At 41.7% G+C, this 19975-nt stretch overlaps 3 protein-coding genes across 4 annotated transcripts in view; 1 reads left to right on the top strand and 2 right to left on the bottom strand.

Moving 5' to 3' along the window:
- LOC132547271 (solute carrier family 22 member 4-like) overlaps window positions 1–14861 on the top strand; it is a 54615-nt gene extending 39754 nt beyond the window's left edge. For both annotated transcript variants that reach the window (XM_060211034.1, XM_060211035.1), the window contains exons 7-10: window positions 6805–7008; window positions 9042–9120; window positions 9404–9628; window positions 14518–14861. In XM_060211034.1, coding sequence (XP_060067017.1) covers window positions 6805–7008; window positions 9042–9120; window positions 9404–9586 — 466 coding nt within the window. In that variant the 3' untranslated portion in view covers window positions 9587–9628; window positions 14518–14861. The remainder of the gene's footprint in view (window positions 1–6804; window positions 7009–9041; window positions 9121–9403; window positions 9629–14517) is intronic.
- An 882-nt stretch (window positions 14862–15743) lies between these two features.
- Window positions 15744–18449, bottom strand: LOC132547267 (cell surface glycoprotein 1-like). Its single transcript, XM_060211030.1, has one exon. The coding sequence runs from the start codon at window positions 18447–18449 to the stop codon at window positions 15744–15746; it is 2706 nt and encodes a 901-aa protein (XP_060067013.1).
- Window positions 18450–18869: 420 nt separating this feature from the next.
- The window catches only part of LOC132547266 (proline-rich protein 36-like), a 1506-nt gene continuing 400 nt past the window's right edge, over window positions 18870–19975 (bottom strand). Inside the window, exon 1 of the mRNA XM_060211029.1 lies at window positions 18870–19975. This exon is cut by the window's right edge and continues 400 nt beyond it. Coding sequence (XP_060067012.1) covers window positions 18870–19975 — 1106 coding nt within the window.

The raw sequence follows: 19975 nt of genomic DNA, 5'->3' as shown, positions 1-19975 counted from the left end.
CTTAAATCCAAATGCCTTCAAACACTGAATATTATAAATATTCTGAATACTTGTTCATCCTTCTCGAATTTGTGGCTGAAATATAAAATGCCTACCGTTATATACTGATGGTTCAAAAGAAAATATTAAGGTTGCCGCGGCCAGGGTTACACAAGATCAAGGCTATGGATGCCGGCTACCAAATAACGCCTCAATCTTCGCGGCGGAAGTGCGAGCTATCTACCTCGCCCTGGAACATATTCAAACAAACCAAGTAATGAGAGCTGTTATCTGTTCTGTACTACAAAGTCTTAGCAATAGAAATATCGAAAATATTTTCATTCCGAATACATTAATACTATATCATGAAGTTACCTTAAACTTTCGTTTTGCTTTTTGCTGGATTCCTGGTCACATCTGAATACCAGGCAATGAAAAAGCAGATCGTGTCGCAAAGGACGCTTTATCGCTACCACATGTTGTTTTTAAACTTCATTTTACTGATTTTAAACCATTTATCAAACATTTTGTAACAGCTCAGTGGGAGGAGGAATGGAATCAATATACCGATAATAGATTATATTCCGTAAAATCATCGATGAATGGTCTCCCTGCTATCGAAGTTGCCCTTGTCCATCTTAGGATGGGCTATACTTACCTTACACTTTCATCTATGTTTAAAGGTGAAGATTATCCTCGGTGCATATCATGCGATGAGCCGTTCACCGTTAAACATTTTTATTGGACTGCATTGACCTTCTGTCTACTTGAGAATTTTTTCTAAAGTCTTAAGACCCTTTTTGAAACTGTTGAGATATATGAAATTCTAGGTTATATGAAAGATGTTGGTCTACACTACAGACACAGACACACACACGCACACACCACCACCACACACACACACACACACACACACACACACACACACACACACACACACACACACACACACACACACACACACACACACACACACACACAATCACACACACACACACCAATCGCACACACACACACACCAATCACACACACACACACACACACACACACACACACACACACACACACACACCCTCACACACATACACACACACACACCCATACACCGGATAGTCAATGAATACGAAGAGTATCTTATGATCTTAATATTACGAATGTCGATCGATAGGAATCTTAAACAACCGGTTGAGGTCAACAGTTTTATGAATCGCGAAACTCGCCCACTAGATCACGAGGAACAAAAAACTTCTGTTCCGCACAATATTAGGTTGTAATGATTGTCTGTTGGTGTAACTCAATTACGTAAAAATGTAGAGACTGGGAGGCTGAGGTTGGCTCAACAATATGGTACATTTGTATGTCTGGTTATATACCTCCTGGAACAATGTAAAGCAACTATCCTGTTGGGTGGATACATGTAGAAGGGAACTTACCCAATGGCGCTAAAGTGTCCGTGAAATAAAAACGTAATTTTGGTCATGGATGTTGAAATTCAAATACTAGCTAGTGACATGGCTCGATATATACCCGTCTCTGGGACATAACAAAGGTACAATTGAGATCCTGAGAAGGAAATTTACTTGACATGAAAGATGTATACTGATATGCTATCAGAATTAGTACCAAGTCTGATCATAACCAGAAGGTCTTAAAAACGCATTAAAGCCAAGCTGTTTGCTGTACACGAGGAGAAGAGAGAGACAATGTCAGTGTGTGTGTGTAAGGTATGGGATAGTATATTTAGTGCCATTCATTAGGAGACAGAAAGATTTTTACACTTTTGGCGTGAAGTTTTAATGACGATCAATATACAGGATCTGCTCCTTTGTTTCCCAGTGTAACACAAGTGGGTGTTTTACAGGAGGTAATAAATCTATAGGGGAGTAGCATTACAGCATGTGTACAGTGATCGATAGTGCAGATCATTAAGGCACCGTTTGTGCCAGTTAAATTTATCGAAGTTTGGGTAAAATTCGATATTCAGATGCGTTTCCGGAATGATAGACACGATTCTTTATAAAACTTGATTATCTTATCGCGGCCCCGAGTTTTGGCTCAAAACTGGGACTGTCAATCAAAGGCACGTCTGACACTCGTCACTTATCAAAGTTATCTTCGACTACATTGTAGAATGAAAAAACGGCTTTAAAACATTTCAAGAATCATTCAAGAAGACATTACATTTTATAATGAAATCAATAGTTCCCTAAGAGAATGCATCGATGCAGCAGCATCCAATATTCGGATTTCTAGTTAGATAAGACTCCAAACACGCGACAGACTCTCCAGGGACAACCAAGTAATCAATGTCATTCAAATTCCTTAATCTGGGTTTTTTTTCATTATAAATCTAGAAGTTATATTCAACAAGCATCATGTACTGGTCCACTGCAAAGGGTCAGTCGTTACTGCTGTCTGTCTTAGTGTGTAGAGTGTATTGGAAACACGAGTGTCTTTGTCCAACAATATTGGTGGTCGCCTTTGAATCTCTTTACCCTGTGAAATAAACACTTACGTCGGTGAGTTTCTTTATCCTGCAAAATAAACGGTTGCATACGTCTGTGAGTTATTTTTTCCTACAATACTGACGTCAACGTCGTCCTTGAGTCCCTTTACTTCATAAAAATAGCGGTCGTCGACGTCAGTGAGACTCTTTATTCTACAGCAGTGACGGTCGAGACGCTTTATTTTGTCATCTGATCCCAAAGGTCATTATTACCTATTGCTGTCGGGCGCCATCCGCCGTCCGTAAACTTTACCTTCAAAACACCACTCCTGCTTAACGCCTCCGAGGATTTCAACTAGATTTGTTCAAAATCATCATCGATGGTGGGGATTTTTTTTAATCAAGAAAATTGATTCGACCTCTAGGGACCTTCGTACGGATCCCAAAAAGGGTAGTTAGACAATACTTTGCTTCAAATTATTTTTCCTTAATTCTTGATAAATTTTAACCAAATTTGATCTGAAACATCATTGAGATAAGGGAATCATTACTTAAATTCAGAAGGTTGATTCGCCCTTTAAGGACTTGGGTACGGGGCCCCGGATGGGGAAATTTGACAACATTTTGATTCAAAACGATACTCCTTCTTAACGCCTGGGTAGATTTCAACCAAATTCGGTCTGAAAAATTATTACAGAAAGGTTATCATTTCCTATATTCAGAAGGTTAATTCAATCCTAATGAACCTGGGGACGGGTGGGGCCCAAAATGGGAAAGTTAATCAGCATTTTGCTTCAAAATGCTAGTTTTCGTAAATTCTTGAATGGATTTCAAACAAATTTGGTCTGAAACATCATTAAGAAGGATGGGAAATTATTTTTAAAAATTCAGAAAGTTTATTCGGCCCCTAGGGGCCTAGGAACGGGCCCAAAAAAGGAAAATTAGTGATTGATTTTGCTTCTAAACGCTGCTTATTCTTTATTCTCGGGTAACTTTCAATCAGACACATTCTTGCGGGTGGGTTATCATTTCTTCATTTCTAAAAGTTGATTGGACCCCTAGGAACTTGGGGACGGGACCTAAAAAAGGGGAAATTAGACAATATTTTGCTTCAAAATTCTAGTTCTTAATGCTAGGGTAGATTTCAACCAGATTTGGTCTGAAACGTTATTGCTTATAGGTTATCATTCTTTAATTCAGAAAACGATTTAACATCTAGAGACCTGGGGCGGGACCCCAAATGGAAAATTAGTCAATAAGTTTGCATCAAAATGCTACTCTTCCAAAAGACTTTAATGGATTTAAAACGAATGTGGTACGAAGCATCATTGTGGGTGGTGAGTCATTTCTTAAATTGGGGGCGGGCTCTGAAAGAGGAAGTTAGACATTTTTTGCTCCAAAACACTACTTCTTAAGACTAGTGTAGATTTCAACCAAATTTGGCTTGAGACATTATCAGGGAGTGGCAATGATTTCAAGCGCACATGAAGTGATCCTGAGATTGTCCTGACCAAATCTTATGTTTTCGCTTTGGTCCAAAATCCAACATAACTCATCTAGAGCTACTTCTCAAGTTTCATTCACACCAATGGGGAAAATGTTCGGAGTTTGATTTGTTAAGGAAAAGAAAGAGATGATTTGTTGTTATTTTTCAGCCTGGTCAAAACCTCGACATGGTAACCACAGAAGCCATTTTGTAACATGGTTGTGCAACTGTTTTTTTTATGAACAGAACCTCTCATTTATGAGTTTCTGATACTTTCAAGGAATATTCAAATTTGAATTCATCAGATTTGTCAGACCACCATCAGCGAATTCTGTGGTTTGGCCATCCATTTGTCGATTGTTAGATGACTGTAAAGGGACATGGCCCTCTTGTTCTACAATACTGAAGCCGTCTTGTTCTACAATACTAACGCCCTCTTGTTCTACAATACTGACGCCCTCTTGTTCTACAATACTGACGCCCTCTAGTTCTACAGTACTGACGCCCTCTTGTTCTACAATACTGACGCCCTCTTGTTCTACAATACTGACGGCCTCTTGTTCTACAATACTGACGGCCTCTTGTTCTACAATACTGACGGCCTCTTGTTCTACAGTACTGACGGCCTCTTGTTCTACAGTACTGACGCCCTCTTGTTCTACAGTACTGACGCCCTCTTGTTCTACAATACTGACGCCCTCTTGTTCTACAATATTGACGCCTTCTTGTTTTACAGTACTGACGCCCTCTTGTTCTACAGTACTGACGGCCTCTTGTTCTACAATACTGACGCCCCCTTGTTCTACAATACTGACGGCCTCTTGTTCTACAGTACTGACGCCCTCTTGTTCTACAATACTGACGCCATCTTGTTCTACCGTACTGACGCCCTCTTGTTCTACAATACTGACGCCATCTTGTTCTACCGTACTGACGCCCTCTTGTTCTACAATACTGACGCCCTCTTGTTCTACCTTCTTGTTCTACAGTACTGACGCCCTCTTGTTCTACAGTATACTGACGCCCTCTTGATCTACAATACTGACGCCCTCTTGTTCTACAATACTCTTGTTCTACAACGCCCTCTTGTTCTACAGTACTGACGCCCTCTTGTTCTACAGTACTGACGCCCTCTTGTTCTACAGTACTGACGCCCTCTTGTTCTACAATACTGACGCCCTCTTGTTCTACAGTACTGACGCCCTCTTGTTCTACAATACTGACGCCCTCTTGTTCTACAATACTGACGCCCTCTTGTTCTACAATACTGACGCCCTCTTGTTCTACAATACTGACGCCCTCTTGTTCTACAATACTGACGCCCTCTTGTTCTACAATACTGACGCCCTCTTGTTCTACAATACTGACGCCCTCTTGTTCTACAGTACTGACGCCCTCTTGTTCTACAATACTGACGCCCTCTTGTTCTACAATACTGACGCCCTCTTGTTCTACAGTACTGACGGCCTCTTGTTCTACAGTACTGACGCCCTCTTGTTCTACAGTACTGACGGCCTCTTGTTCTACAATACTGACGCCCTCTTATTCTACAATAATGACGGCCTCTTGTTCTACAATACTGACGCCCTCTTGTTCTACAGTACTGACGCCCTCTTGTTCTACAGTACTGACGCCCTCTTGTTCTACAATACTGACGGCCTCTTGTTCTACAATACTGACGGTCTCTTGTTCTACAGTACTGACGGCCTCTTATTCTACAATAATGACGGCCTCTTGTTCTACAGTACTGACGCCCTGTTGTTCTACAATACTGACGCCCTCTTGTTCTACAGTACTGACGCTCTCTTGTTTTACAGTACTGACGCTCTCTTGTTCTACAGTACTGACGGCCTCTTGTTCTACAATACAGACGCCCTCTTGTTCTACAATACTGACGCCCTCTTGTTCTACAATACTACTGACAGGCCCTCTTATTCTACAGTACTGACGCCCTCTTGTTCTACAGTACTGACGCCCTCTTGTTCAACAATACTGACGCCCTCTTGTTCTACAATACTGACGGTCTCTTGTTCTACAATACTGACGGCCTCTTATTCTACAATAATGACGGCCTCTTGTTCTACAATACTGACGGTCTCTTGTTCTACAGTACTGACGCCCTCTTGTTCTACAGTACTGAAGGCCTCTTGTTCTACAGTACTGACGCCCTCTTGTTCTACAATACTGACGGCCTCTTGTTCTACAGTACTGACGCCCTCTTGTTCTACAGTACTGACGCCCTCTTGTTCTACAATACTGACGCCCTCTTGTTCTACAATACTGACGCCCTCTTGTTCTACAGTACTGACGCTCTCTTGTTTTACAGTACTGACGCTCTCTTGTTTTACAGTACTGACGCTCTCTTGTTTTACAGTACTGACGCTCTCTTGTTCTACAGTACTGACGCTCTGTTGTTCTACAGTACTGACGCTCTCTTGTTCTACAGTACTGACGCTCTCTTGTTCTACAGTACTGACGCCCTCTTGTTCTACAATACTGACGCCCTCTTGTTCTACAATACTGACGCCCTCTTGTTCTACAGTACTGACGCTCTCTTGTTTTACAGTACTGACGCCCTGTTGTTCTACAATACTGACGCCCTCTTGTTCTACAGTACTGACGCCCTCTTGTTCTACAGTACTGACGCTCTCTTGTTTTACAGTACTGACGCCCTGTTGTTCTACAATACTGACGCCCTCTTGTTCTACAGTACTGACGCCCTCTTGTTCTACAAAACTGACGCCCTCTTGTTCTACAATACTGACGGCCTCTTGTTCTACAATACTGACAGTAGTGTTACCATATGATTTGAATGTTTGTGCTACAGTACCGGCCGCCGCTGGTTCCTCTAAAGTAACATTGTTACCATGTGATTTGACTGTTTGTGTTACAGTATCGGCCGCCGCTGGTGCCTCTTCCTGTACGGGACATCGTCCGGGTTCGCTTTGATGTGCATCATCGTCCTTCACATCACAAACAATCTGGACAAAGACGAACAAATGGTCACCAGCATATCTGTGTTTGGGAAATTGGGGGTAACTGCCTCCATCGCGCTCACCAGTCTTGTTACCATAGAAACCTATCCCACTGCCATCAGGTAAAAACATTTCCCCACTGCCATTCTACCAGATTTATCTCACGTTATCGTACGGCCATAAGGTAAACTTGTATCAAACAACTGCACCATCAGTCATTCGTTATCAAGTCACCGTCAGTGGAATATTTTTTATTAAATTTTGCCAGTAAAAATAGAGGAATAACTCATTGATAAACGTGTTATTTTCATTAGTGAAAAATAGCACTTTTACAGACATGTCTGCTTTCTCGTTTTATATCTGTTCTAAATATGCCAGTAATTTGGGTTTTTTGCATGTGAAAATTTAATCTGAAGAATATCTCATACTGTACAGCGCACTCGTGAAAGATACTAAAATATTAGACACTTTTGTGAAATGTATTTGTTATTACTGGAGACGCTCTTAAATATTGTCTACATCTCACTACTACGAGGCAGGTAAATCTTTATCTCACTACCATCAGGTAAATCGTTATCTCACTACCACGAGGTAGGTAAATCTTTATCTCACTACCATCAGGTAAATCTTTATCTCACTACCATCGGGTAAATCGTTATCTCACTACCATAAGGTAAATCGTTATCTCACTACCATCAGGTAAATCGTTATCTCATTACCATAAGGTAAATCGTTATCTCACTACCATCAGGTAAATCTTTATCTCACTACCATCAGGTAAATCTTTATCTCACTACCATTAGGTAGGTAAATCTTTATCTCACTACCACGAGGTGGGTAAATCTTTATCTCACTACCACGAGGCAGGTAAATCTTTATCTCACTAACATCAGGTAAATCGTTATCTCACTACCATTAGGTAGGTAAATCTTTATCTCACTACTATGAGGTAGGTAAATATTTATCTCACTACCACGAGGTAGGTAAATCTTTATCTCACTACCATGAGGTAGGTAAATCTTTATCTCACTACCATGAGGTAGGTAAATCGTTATCTCACTACCACGAGGTAGGTAAATCGTTATCTCACTACCACGAGGCAGGTAAATCGTTATCTCACTACCACGAGGTGGGTAAATCTTTATCTCACTACCATGAGGTAGGTAAATCTTTATCTCACTACCACGAGGTAAATCGTTATCTCATTACCACGAGGTAGGTAAATCGTTATCTCACTACCACGAGGTAGGTAAATCTTTATCTCACTACCACGAGGTAGGTAAATCTTTATCTCACTACCATGAGGTAGGTAAATCGTTATCTCACTACCACGAGGTAGGTAAATCTTTATCTCACTACCATCAGGTAAATCTATATCTCACTACCAGGTAAATCGTTATCTCACTACCATCAGGTAAATCTTTATCTCACTACCATGAGGTAGGTAAATCGTTATCTCACTACCATGAGGTAAATCGTTATCTCACTACCATGAGGTTGGTAAATCGTTATCTCACTACCATCAGGTAAATCTTTATCTGACTACCACGAGATAGGTAAATCGTTATCTCACTACCATGAGGTAGGTAAATCTTTATCTCACTACCATGAGGTAGGTAAATCGTTATCTCACTACCACGAGGTAGGTAAATCTTTATCTCACTACCATCAGGTAAATCTATATCTCACTATCATGAGGTAAATCGTTATCTCACTACCATCAGGTAAATCTTTATCTCACTACCATGAGGTAGGTAAATCGTTATCTCACTACCATGAGGTAAATCGTTATCTCACTACCATGAGGTTGGTAAATCGTTATCTCACTACCATCAGGTAAATCTTTATCTGACTACCACGAGATAGGTAAATCGTTATCTCACTACCATGAGGTAGGTAAATCGTGATCTCACTACCATCAGGTAAATCGTTATCTCACTACCATCAGGTAAATCTTTATCTCACTACCATTAAGAAGGTAACACCTATATTTCTGTTTTACTACAGGTGTATGGTGATGTCATTGTACACCTATATTTCTATTTTACTACAGGTGTATGGTGATTTCATTGTACACCTATATACACCTATATTTCTGTTTTACTACAGGTGTATGGTGACGTCATTGTACACCTATATTTCTGTTTTACTACAGGTGTATGGGGACGTCTGTGGGGATCATGTCAGGCGTTGTCGGCTGTGCTGTAGGAAGACAGGTCCTTTCCTTTACCAAAGTAAGTCATTCAGGTCAAATTGGATCTGTTACATCGACATGAAATGTGAAGCTAGGGTTTTGAAATTACAAGCAGATCTGTTCCTATCGAAGGTTTATTTCCACCGTCCTTTGCCAAATTTCTAGCAAACAATAGGATTTTCAGGCATCATATCATGCATGACGAAACATCCCCAGTAACGCTACATGAATCATCTATCGGATAGAAGTGAGCATCACTGGATATCCCGCCACGCTCCATTGCTTTTTTTATTTGTAATATCTCATTATTGGTTTTGTTTCAGAATTTTCACTACACTTTACCTTACATTGGGTATGGCGTACTAATGTCAATGGTAGGATTTTCCGGACTAATGTTCTCAGAAACGCTACAGCGACCTCTGCCGGATCTCCTCCCCAGCCGACACCGCCTGATCGGCATGAAGGAAGTCAGTCGGTCGACGGAGGCTTGGGGTGGCGCAAGATGAGGGAGACAAAGCCGCCGACAAGGTGGATTTGAAAATTTATAGGTAAAGTAACTTGTACTGGAATGGTCATATTTTCCTTTGAAATAACTAAGAAAAGCGTGGTCCTGGGAATGGTCATCTAGCATGTTGGAATGAAGGGCTGCCAAGATGGTTCAAATGAATTCTGTTGATCCACTTTCAATGTCACGGAACAGATGGGGGATTGATTAAACTCTTTAAACAACTTCTCAATAATCAAGTGAAATCGGGTCAGGATATTTGGGCGTGTACTCCTAACCGTTTTTATGCTAAGAGCATTTTCAATGCTCTTCAGCATGTTGCTATCGCCCCTGAGGCTGAGTATCAGTACTTCGTTTTCATTGGTTCATAAATCGAAAGTTTACTCCTACTCCATCTGCCGGACATTACCGTAATCATTGGATTATCGCCCCTACAAGTTGCTGATGCTAGTCATTAAATGAAACAACATTATCGACATTTTCTTCATTACCTGTACATCAAGAAAATGTTTTGTGTTGTGTATTAATGATAATCAGACATCGAAATTTGTAAATACAATGACAAAGACTCACGTTTATGGTGGTAAATTTTGCGAGGCGATGCCAATATGGCGGCTTAACTTTCTTCTCCGCGCGATGCATTGTGGGAGTCATATACATTTGTATATCTTTCTATTTTTCTTTTTTCGAAAATTTACTTCCCGTTTAATACTGTTGATAACTATTAAAAATACTGATATATGTAGTTGAAAATAAAAATGAAACTAAAATAAGAATGATTTAGAGTAGCATAAAATTTTGACGGAAACAGCCGGGGTGCTCTGTGCTGCTGGACCCTGAAAGAAGACGGCGGCTGAAAGAAGATGGCGGGTAATTCATGTAGGTAAGTATCACTATATATATATATGTTAGCTGAATTTGAAGTCAATACTTATACTGAACTATCAATTGCATTTTTTGCAACAATTCATTAGGAATGAGCCTTCGCGTCTATTGAATTTAGGCTTGACGGCGACGCGCAAGCTGGGCACTGCCGCCATAGCACTTTTTTTCAAAATATTTTCAAGACTTTTCCCTTGAAGCAGTATGCATTTGAAAAATGTTATGTAAGCATCTAGCACATTTTTGTTGCTTCCGTAAAGTATTTCAGTATTTTGAAATGGATTTATTTTGGAATGATCGTTTCATAATGGTCTCATCGCAGTCACCTCTGTCAGTGGCCCAACGGATCGGAAATTAACCAGAAAAAAAACTTATCCGTAATATTGTACTGTACTACTTACGCTACCGTGAATAGATCTAGGAATCTGTCTGGGTAATATATCGATTTTACTTTAAAATATCTGTCACTGTCCGCGCTATTGTAGGTCTAGCTCTTTCAAATTTCTGATCGGAGATAATTTATAAGTACCCCAACGGCCAAAGGCCAGAGTATGAAATCGTACGGGAACTCTACAGCTATGCTAATTTTAAGGTTTACATGTGAAGTTAATATATATAGTTTTAGCTTAATTTTAGTTTTTGTCTTTCTGACATGATGTCTCGTTGATTCTGTTGAAGAGTGATGCATGTGAACGATTACAATATGAAGATTAGGAATAATGAAGATGTCAATTAACATCTGATTCCCGGAAAGTATTTTAATAAAGATTAGGATAAACCTAGCAAAGTGTTAGGTCCCAGTGTGTATGTGTAAAGTCCCAGTGTGAATGTGTAAAGTCCCAGTGTGAATGTGTAAAGTATTATTGGTACAATTGAACTTTTTGATATATGTACTGTATTTGTTCATCTCAGAAATTTCAGTATTATGTCAACTGCGTCCACTTTCAGTTCAACACTTTTGATTCATCAATTTTACCCAGCCCTAGGCTCAATATTTGTCATTAATTGTCGACTGTTTTTTAGAGTTTTGTTTTCATGGTGAATGGAATGAAATGAGATAAATAGTCTAACCAATACCCCTCGAGAGCTAATTAAGACATTGCAGTATTATCATTTTGGGCCTTATTAAAAGTCAAATTGCAACTTTTAAGAAACTCAAGTGACTGTAAGTACAACAATAAGATGTCAATAATCAATGAAATTGATTAATTGAGAAGACATTTTCTTAGTACAGTTAACCAGGCTTTGTAGTGGTTTGTTCAGAACTGTAGTTCTGGTTAAGTAACCATTAATTGTGTCCTTTCAGTTACAATGACATACATTTTTGAAATACCTCTACTGTAGCTAAATATGGCATTTGTAATAGACAGCCAACATTAATTTTGTGATAGACATAGCCAAATTTAATTTTAGGATCAGTTAGGACAGCTACTGTTTGTAACAGGCATGGGTTCAATTACATGATGATGTAATTAATGAAATTACAATTACATTATGAAAATGGCATTGCCATTGCATGACGGTCCAATGTAATTAATTAAATTACACATTACCTTTCAAGTCATAATGATTTTTGAAATACAAACGTCAAAATAAATTATCATACTGCACAGATTTATCTCATGAATTTAACTTTTTGATTCAATCACTGTATGACCATGGTCAAGATATTCTTATTTTCTAGCTGTCCATCACTTCATAATTTGACAGTCCTGAATGTCAAAACAATTAATTATATTTAATATAGACTCCTATTGGGAAGTTCAAGACTATAAGCTTATACAGAAGTGTATATTTCTTGCACATAATCATAGCAATAAAGAAATATAGTTATTTATTTGCTTTACTCTCTTTCAGCAGGTGGATGTCCCTGAAGAAATGAAATCTGGAATGGTAGAAGGTATCTCTTGATTATTCTAACTTGGAATTGGCCATTGTGACCAACAATGGATTTGAGGACCTTATGGTGGAGAAAAACGTCCTTCTTTCCGACCTCCAATTAGATGTTGAAGATGGTTAATCACTTGAGGATATGCTAACAACCATGTTGCCTTTTAAGGTCACAGTACTCTCTAAAGGCGGCAATATAATTACCATCACAAAAGAAGAATCAACAAATGGCAGAAACTAAAAAAAATGTGGAAAAGATCATTGTATGCTGCATTTGTAGTAAATTTCTTTACAATCTTCAATTTACTTAAGTAGAAAGATTCACTAGTTATACCAAGTTTATGTAGAAAGGCTCACTGTATACTGAGTTTGTAGTGTACATAGAAAGGTTTACTTATTTTTTTTCTGAGTTATGTATATACAATATATAAAAAAACTTTTTGTAGAAAAGATCACCGCATACTGAGTTTGTTGTTTACAAATGTGTAGAAAAGATCGCTGTATACCGAGTTTATAGTTTACAATTGTCTAGAAAAATCACTGTATACTGAACATAATACAACTTCTGTTTAAAACCTTCATTTAAACTTAGACATGTATTTTTTTTAATTTATCTTAAAAGTCTACCTACAACAATTTTGTGTATGCAATCTTGTACTAGGATATTGACATGACACGATTACATTGCTGATCAAAGCATGGAAAGTATACTGAATAAAGAAAACAAGATATAAGCATCTTTATCATGTTTTTATTTTTATTATTATCATTATTATTTTTCCATGATGTCTGTCCACATGGAATTTGTAAGCACTCTTGTGCATTCTTATACCACCAAAAGGGTGGGTAAATCGAATCAAGTTGTCTATCTGTCCATCCATCTGTTTGTCTGTCTGTAGACACATCTTGTCTAGACAACTCCAATGAAACTACAGTAATATTCGGGACAATGTGTAGATGTGCATGCACCATTTTCCCCTGGAAATATTGATTGCCATGGCATCTGGTCAATATAGACAGGTTTTGCATGTCGGTCAACTTCTAAACCTGTGGACCAATTTCAACAAAATTTCGCAGGAATATTAGGGAACATGTGCACATGCCGCTGTGTTTCAGAGGATGTTTTTTTGCAAAAGGTCACCATGGGGAGATAACTAAGGCTGTGGGTGATGGGGGTATTAGTTATCATTTGGATTACAGTTTCAGTTATCCCTGGGCAATGTGGAGAGGATATAGTAATGATTTTGAGGATTGAATGTAGAGGTCACAGTACTTGCATAAGTACTATATGATTACCTTGTAAACGCATTGAGACCAAGACAGTTAGTATACCTTAATCAAATTTGGAACATGTATCCCTTGTGAGGAGAAGTCGGTTTCTTTAGAAATTCAGGGTCAGATCAAAGATCAAGGTCACAGTCAAAAAACGGATAGTTGCATGGGGGTGTTTTTCCATTGTATTACCCTCGTTTTTCTATCAAATTTCACAACTTAAAAGATATTCACATCTTGTAAATTTCAAGGTTCAAGGTCACTGTAAGGATGTTAAAAAAAATGATGATACAAGAGGAATAAAATATCTTGTGACAAGTTTTAGAGAACAAAGAATATATAAACATGAAAAATTGGAACAAAGTCAATATCTACTTGAAGATTCCCAGAAAAAGTACAAGGAGAATAAGACAAGGTTTTCTGGAAGAATAGGCATCTTCTATTTTAAGTTATGGTGACAAGTCATGTTTGTTTTAGAAAATTGGCACTCTTATGCAGTCATTTACAAACAATCTGGAAAATGAAGCTGTCCAATGTTTGTATGTAGCATGTTACTTGCATGATGGTCTAACTAATGGTCTTAAACCAATAGGATACACAGTCTTTAAAGTGATAATATGGTGTCCATGATCAACATTCCCTACAATGTATCCAAAGAAATGGACAACTTCCCTATCATTGCATCTTGGAGCCTACTTGGGACATGTATTACATAAGTAATACTACTATGCTTGTTATTTCTGATATCTGCTGGTCATTTTTTATGGGCTGCAATGATTTACTGATTGCATATAGTTGGTTTCAGTATATAGCAAGCTAATAACAAAGAATTTATTTTTAATGGTCTTAGCATACCAGTACTTTCAGTACTTTGATTGTTGTTTTCAGATGTCCCTGAACGGTTGGGTCTCCATACTGGAGCAAGCGAGCCAAACCTAGACGTAAGCTGGAGTGGAAATTTTCACGAGGAGCTAAACATGGACTGGTGCCTTTTGGAAACTTTTGATGTTTTCATGTTGAAGTGGCACAAGATCTTCCAATCTAAAGAGCACGTGGTGTGTAAATAATGGACTGCGTATCACGCGCAAACATGTCCATGTAACGTTGTCGTGGTGTTACCATTAGGGTAGATAACCTTTGTACCAGAGTGGACCCATTCGGAGCGTAGGTCATATTATCTACCACAATACCTTGTATAAACCCTGTATTTCATCATCCCAACACAATTACATTAAAATGTTTCCGTAATTTCGAGTTCAGCTTTTGTATAAAGTCGTTTGATGCTACACGCATCGTGTGACTATTCCGATTATTAATGAGAGGGATGTGCTGAACACAAGTTCCATAATTTATGCCTGACTTCAGTGTCAATAACTATTGTATATTTCTGAAGTGACGATGTTCCCTATATTTGTAGTTAAGACTGGACTTTCTCAATACCCCTACATGTTTGTCACATCAAGTAGACTGTTATCTATAATGTTCGTAGTTTTATGGTATTATTTGCGGTTTAATTTGATTCCGTTTTCATTTAGTAATTGTCTACTGTTGTCATAGCGACTGCATTCCAGGGCCTATTGCAATTAACGTCCTGTTTATTTCTGATGATGCTACAATTGAAGAAGGTTTTATAGTATACTATTCTCATTTCGCTCATGATCACTTTTATTTTAGACATATCTGAATACAAACTGTTCTTGTAATATATCAACATACAAAAACCTTTACGACTCGTAATTGCATTTGGAAACTGAGCCGCGGGAAAAGGGTTACCATTAAAGTTGGTAACAATGAGGCATTTCCTAAAAGTACTTAAAGAGATCAAAACTACAATCACACATCCTATGATGCCCATGATAATCAATTACACCTGCTTAACGTCTGCGTATGTTACGAATAAGATTGCGTATCCGGTTTAGTATGATACATTCTAGTGTTCCACATCGTCATCAAAGCTGTTCCCTGCTCCGGAGCGTCCTTGGCTGGGTTTTTCTGGCAGAGAAATCTGTCCGCAACATGTCCCGCACGTGTGGCGATGGGCTTCGTTCGTTGAATAGTCTCTTTCTCTGGTTACTTCTCAGACATCCTTGCTCTGGGTGGCCAAGCATTATCATCTATAAGAATATAGGTTCTGACAAAAGATGAGGGGCCGATAGCTCTACCGTAGGTCCTGACAAAGGATGAGGGGCCGATAGCTCTACCGTAGGTTCTGACAAAGGATGGGGACTCAATATCTTCACCGTAGGTTCTGACAAAGGATGAGGGGCCGATAGCTCTACAATAGGTTCTGACAAAGGATGAGGGGCCGATAGCTCTACCGTAGGTTCTGACAAAGGATGAGGGGCCGATAGCTCCACCGTAGGTTCTGACAAAGGATGAGGGGCCGATAGCTCCACCGTAGGTTCTGACAAAGGACGAGGGGCCGATAGCTCCACCGTAGGTTCTGACAAAGGATGAGGGGCCGATAGCTCTACCGTAGGTTCTGACAAAGGATGTGGGGCCGATAGGTCCACCGTAGGTTCTGACAAAGGATGAGGGGCCGATAGCTCTACAATAGGTTCTGACAAAGGATGAGGGGCCGATAGCTCTACCGTAGGTTCTGACAAAGGATGAGGGGCCGATAGCTCTACCGTAGGTTCTGACAAAGGATGAGGGGCCGATAGCTCCACCGTAGGTTCTGACAAATGACGAGGGGCCGATAGCTCTACTGTAGGTTCTGACAAAGGATATGGGGCCGATAGCTCCACCGTAGGTTCTGACAAAGGATGAGGGGCTGATAGCTCTACCGTAGGTTCTGACAAAGGATGTGGGGCCGATAGGTCCACCATAGGTTCTGACAAAGAATGAGGCGCCGATAGCTCCACCGTAGGTTCTGACAAAGGACGAGGGGCCGATAGCTCTACTGTAGGTTCTGACAAAGGATGTGGGGCCGATAGGTCCACCATAGGTTCTGACAAAGGATGAGGGGCTGATAGCTCCACCGTAGGTTCTGACAAAGGATGAGTGGTCGATAGCTCTATCGTAGGTTCTGACAAAGGATGTGGGGCTGATAGGTCCACCATTGGTTCTGACAAAGGATGAGGGGCCGATAGCTCTACTGTAGGTTCTGACAAAGGATGAGGGGCCGATAGCTCCACCGTAGGTTCTGACAAAGGACGAGGGGCCGATAGCTCTACCGTAGGTTCTGACAAAGGATGTGGGGCCGATAGGTCCACCATAGGTTCTGACAAAGAATGAGGCGCCGATAGCTCCACCGTAGGTTCTGACAAAGGACGAGGGGCCGATAGCTCTACTGTAGGTTCTGACAAAGGATGTGGGGCCGATAGGTCCACCATAGGTTCTGACAAAGGATGAGGGGCTGATAGCTCCACCGTAGGTTCTGACAAAGGATGAGGGGCCGATAGCTCTACCGTAGGTTCTGACAAAGGATGAGGGATAGGTCCACCATAGGTTCTGACAAAGGATGAGGGGTCTATCTTCAACGTAGGTTCTGACAAAGGACGAGGGGCCGATAGCTCTACCGTAGGTTCTGACAAAGGATGAGGGGCCGATAGCTCTACCGTAGGTTCTGACAAAGGATGTGGGGCCGATAGGTTCACCGTAGGTTCTGACAAAGGATGAGGGGCCGATAGCTCTGACAAAGGATGAGGGGCCGATAGCTCTACAATAGGTTCTGACAAAGGATGAGGGGCCGATAGCTCTACCGTAGGTTCTGACAAAGGATGAGGGGCCGATAGCTCCACCGTAGGTTCTGACAAAGGACGAGGGGCTGATAGCTCCACCGTAGGTTCTGACAAAGGATGAGGGGCCGATAGCTCCACCGTAGGTTCTGACAAAGGACGAGGGGCCGATAGCTCTGAGGTTCTGAAAGGATGTGGGGCCGATAGGTCCACCATAGGTTCTGACAAAGGATATGGGGCCGATAGCTCCACCGTAGGTTCTGACAAAGGATGAGGGGCCGATAGCTCTACCGTAGGTTCTGACAAAGGATGAGGGGCCGATAGCTCCACCGTAGGTTCTGACAAAGGACGAGGGGCCGATAGCTCTACCGTAGGTTCTGACAAAGGATGTGGGGCCGATAGGTCCACCATAGGTTCTGAAAAAGAATGAGGGGCACCGTAGGTTCTGACAAAGGACCAGGGGCCGATAGCTCTAGTAGGTTCTGACAAAGGATGTGGGGCCGATAGGTCCACCATAGGTTCTGACAAAGGATGAGGGGCTGATAGCTCCACCGTAGGTTCTGACAAAGGATGAGGGGCCGATAGCTCTACCGTAGGTTCTGACAAAGGATGAGGGGCCGATAGCTCTACCGTAGGTTCTGACAAAGGATGTGGGGCCGATAGGTCCACCATAGGTTCTGACAAAGGATGAGGGGCCGATAGTTCTACCGTAGGTTCTGACAAAGGATGAGGGGCCGATAGCTCTACCGTAGGTTCTGACAAAGTATGTGGGGCCGATAGGTCCACCATAGGTTCTGACAAAGGATGAGGGGCCGATAGCTCTACAATAGGTTCTGACAAAGGATGAGGGGCCGATAGCTCCACCGTAGGTTCTGACAAAGGACGAGGGGCCGATAGCTCTACCGTAGGTTCTGACAAAGGATGAGGGGCCGATAGCTCCACCGTAGGTTCTGACAAAGGATGAGGGGCCGATAGCTCTACCGTAGGTTCTGACAAAGGATGTGGGGCCGATAGGTCAACCATAGGTTCTGATAAAGAATGAGGCGCCGATAGCTCCACCGTAGGTTCTGACAAAGGACGAGGGGCCGATAGCTCTACTGTAGGTTCTGACAAAGGATGTGGGGCCGATAGGTCCACCATAGGTTCTGACAAAGGATGAGGGACTGATAGCTCCACCGTAGGTTCTGACAAAGGATGAGTGGTCGATAGCTCTATCGTAGGTTCTCACAAAGAATGAGGACAGATAGGTCCACCATAGGTTCTGACAAAGGATGAGGGGTCGATATCTTCAACGTAGGTTCTGACAAAGGACGAGGGGCCGATAGCTCTACCGTAGGTTCTGACAAAGATAAGGGGTCGATAACTGTACCGTAGGTTCTGACAAAGGATGAGGGGCCGATAGCTCTACCGTAGGTTCTGACAAAGGATGAGGGGCCGATAGCTCTACCGTAGGTTCTGACAAAGTATGTGGGGCCGATAGGTCCACCATAGGTTCTGACAAAGGATATGGGGCCGATAGCTCTACAATAGATTCTGACAAAGGATGAGGGGCCGATAGCTCTACCGTAGGTTCTGACAAAGGATGTGGGGCCGATAGCTCCACCGTAGGTTCTGACAAAGATAAGGGGTCGATAACTCTACCGTAGGTTCTGACAAAGGATGAGGCGCCGATAGCTCCACCGTAGGTTCTGACAAAGGATGAGGGGCCGATAGCTCTACCGTAGGTTCTGACAAAGTATGTGGGGCCGATAGGTCCACCATAGGTTCTGACAAAGGATATGGGGCCGATAGCTCTACAATAGATTCTGACAAAGGATGAGGGGCCGATAGCTCTACCGTAGGTTCTGACAAAGGATGTGGGGCCGATAGCTCCACCGTAGGTTCTGACAAAGGACGAGGGGCCGATAGCTCTACCGTAGGTTCTGACAAGGATATGGGGCCGATAGGTCCACCATAGGTTCTGACAAAGGATGAGGGGCCGATAGCTCCACCGTTGGTTCTGACAAAGGACCAGGGGCCGATAGCTCTACCGTAGGTTCTGACAAAGGATGTGGGGCCGATAGGTCCACCATAGGTTCTGACAAAGGATGAGGGGCTGATAGCTCCACCGTAGGTTCTGACAAAGGACGAAGGGCCGATAGCTCTACCGTAGGTTCTGACAAAGGATGTGGGGCCGATAGGTCCACCATAGGTTCTGACAAAGGATGAGGGGCTGATAGCTCCACCGTAGGTTCTGACAAAGGATGAGGGGCCGATAGCTCTACAAAGGATAGGTTCTTCTGACAAAGTATGTGGGGCCGATAGGTCCACCATAGGTTCTGACAAAGGATATGGGGCCGATAGCTCTACAATAGATTCTGACAAAGGATGAGGGGCCGATAGCTCTACCGTAGGTTCTGACAAAGGATGTGGGGCCGATAGCTCCACCGTAGGTTCTGACAAAGGACGAGGGGCCGATAGCTCTACCGTAGGTTCTGACAAGGGATATGGGGCCGATAGGTCCACCATAGGTTCTGAAAAAGAATGAGGCGCCGATAGCTCCACCGTTGGTTCTGACAAAGGACCAGGGGCCGATAGCTCTACCGTAGGTTCTGACAAAAGATGTGGGGCCGATAGGTCCACCATAGGTTCTGACAAAGGATGAGGGGCTGATAGCTCCACCGTAG

The sequence above is a fragment of the Ylistrum balloti genome, unplaced genomic scaffold (genome assembly GCF_031769215.1).
Source record: "Ylistrum balloti isolate Yb309-2 unplaced genomic scaffold, AGI_CSIRO_Ybal_v1 Utg369944, whole genome shotgun sequence".
NCBI classification, from domain to species: domain Eukaryota; kingdom Metazoa; phylum Mollusca; class Bivalvia; order Pectinida; family Pectinidae; genus Ylistrum; species Ylistrum balloti.
This window is presented reverse-complemented; position numbering and strand designations above follow the sequence as displayed.

Coding starts and splice junctions, on each gene's coding strand:
- LOC132547267 (XM_060211030.1), bottom strand. CDS start 18,449: ATGGTGGACCTATCGGCCCCACATCCTTTGTCAGAACCTACAGTAGAG.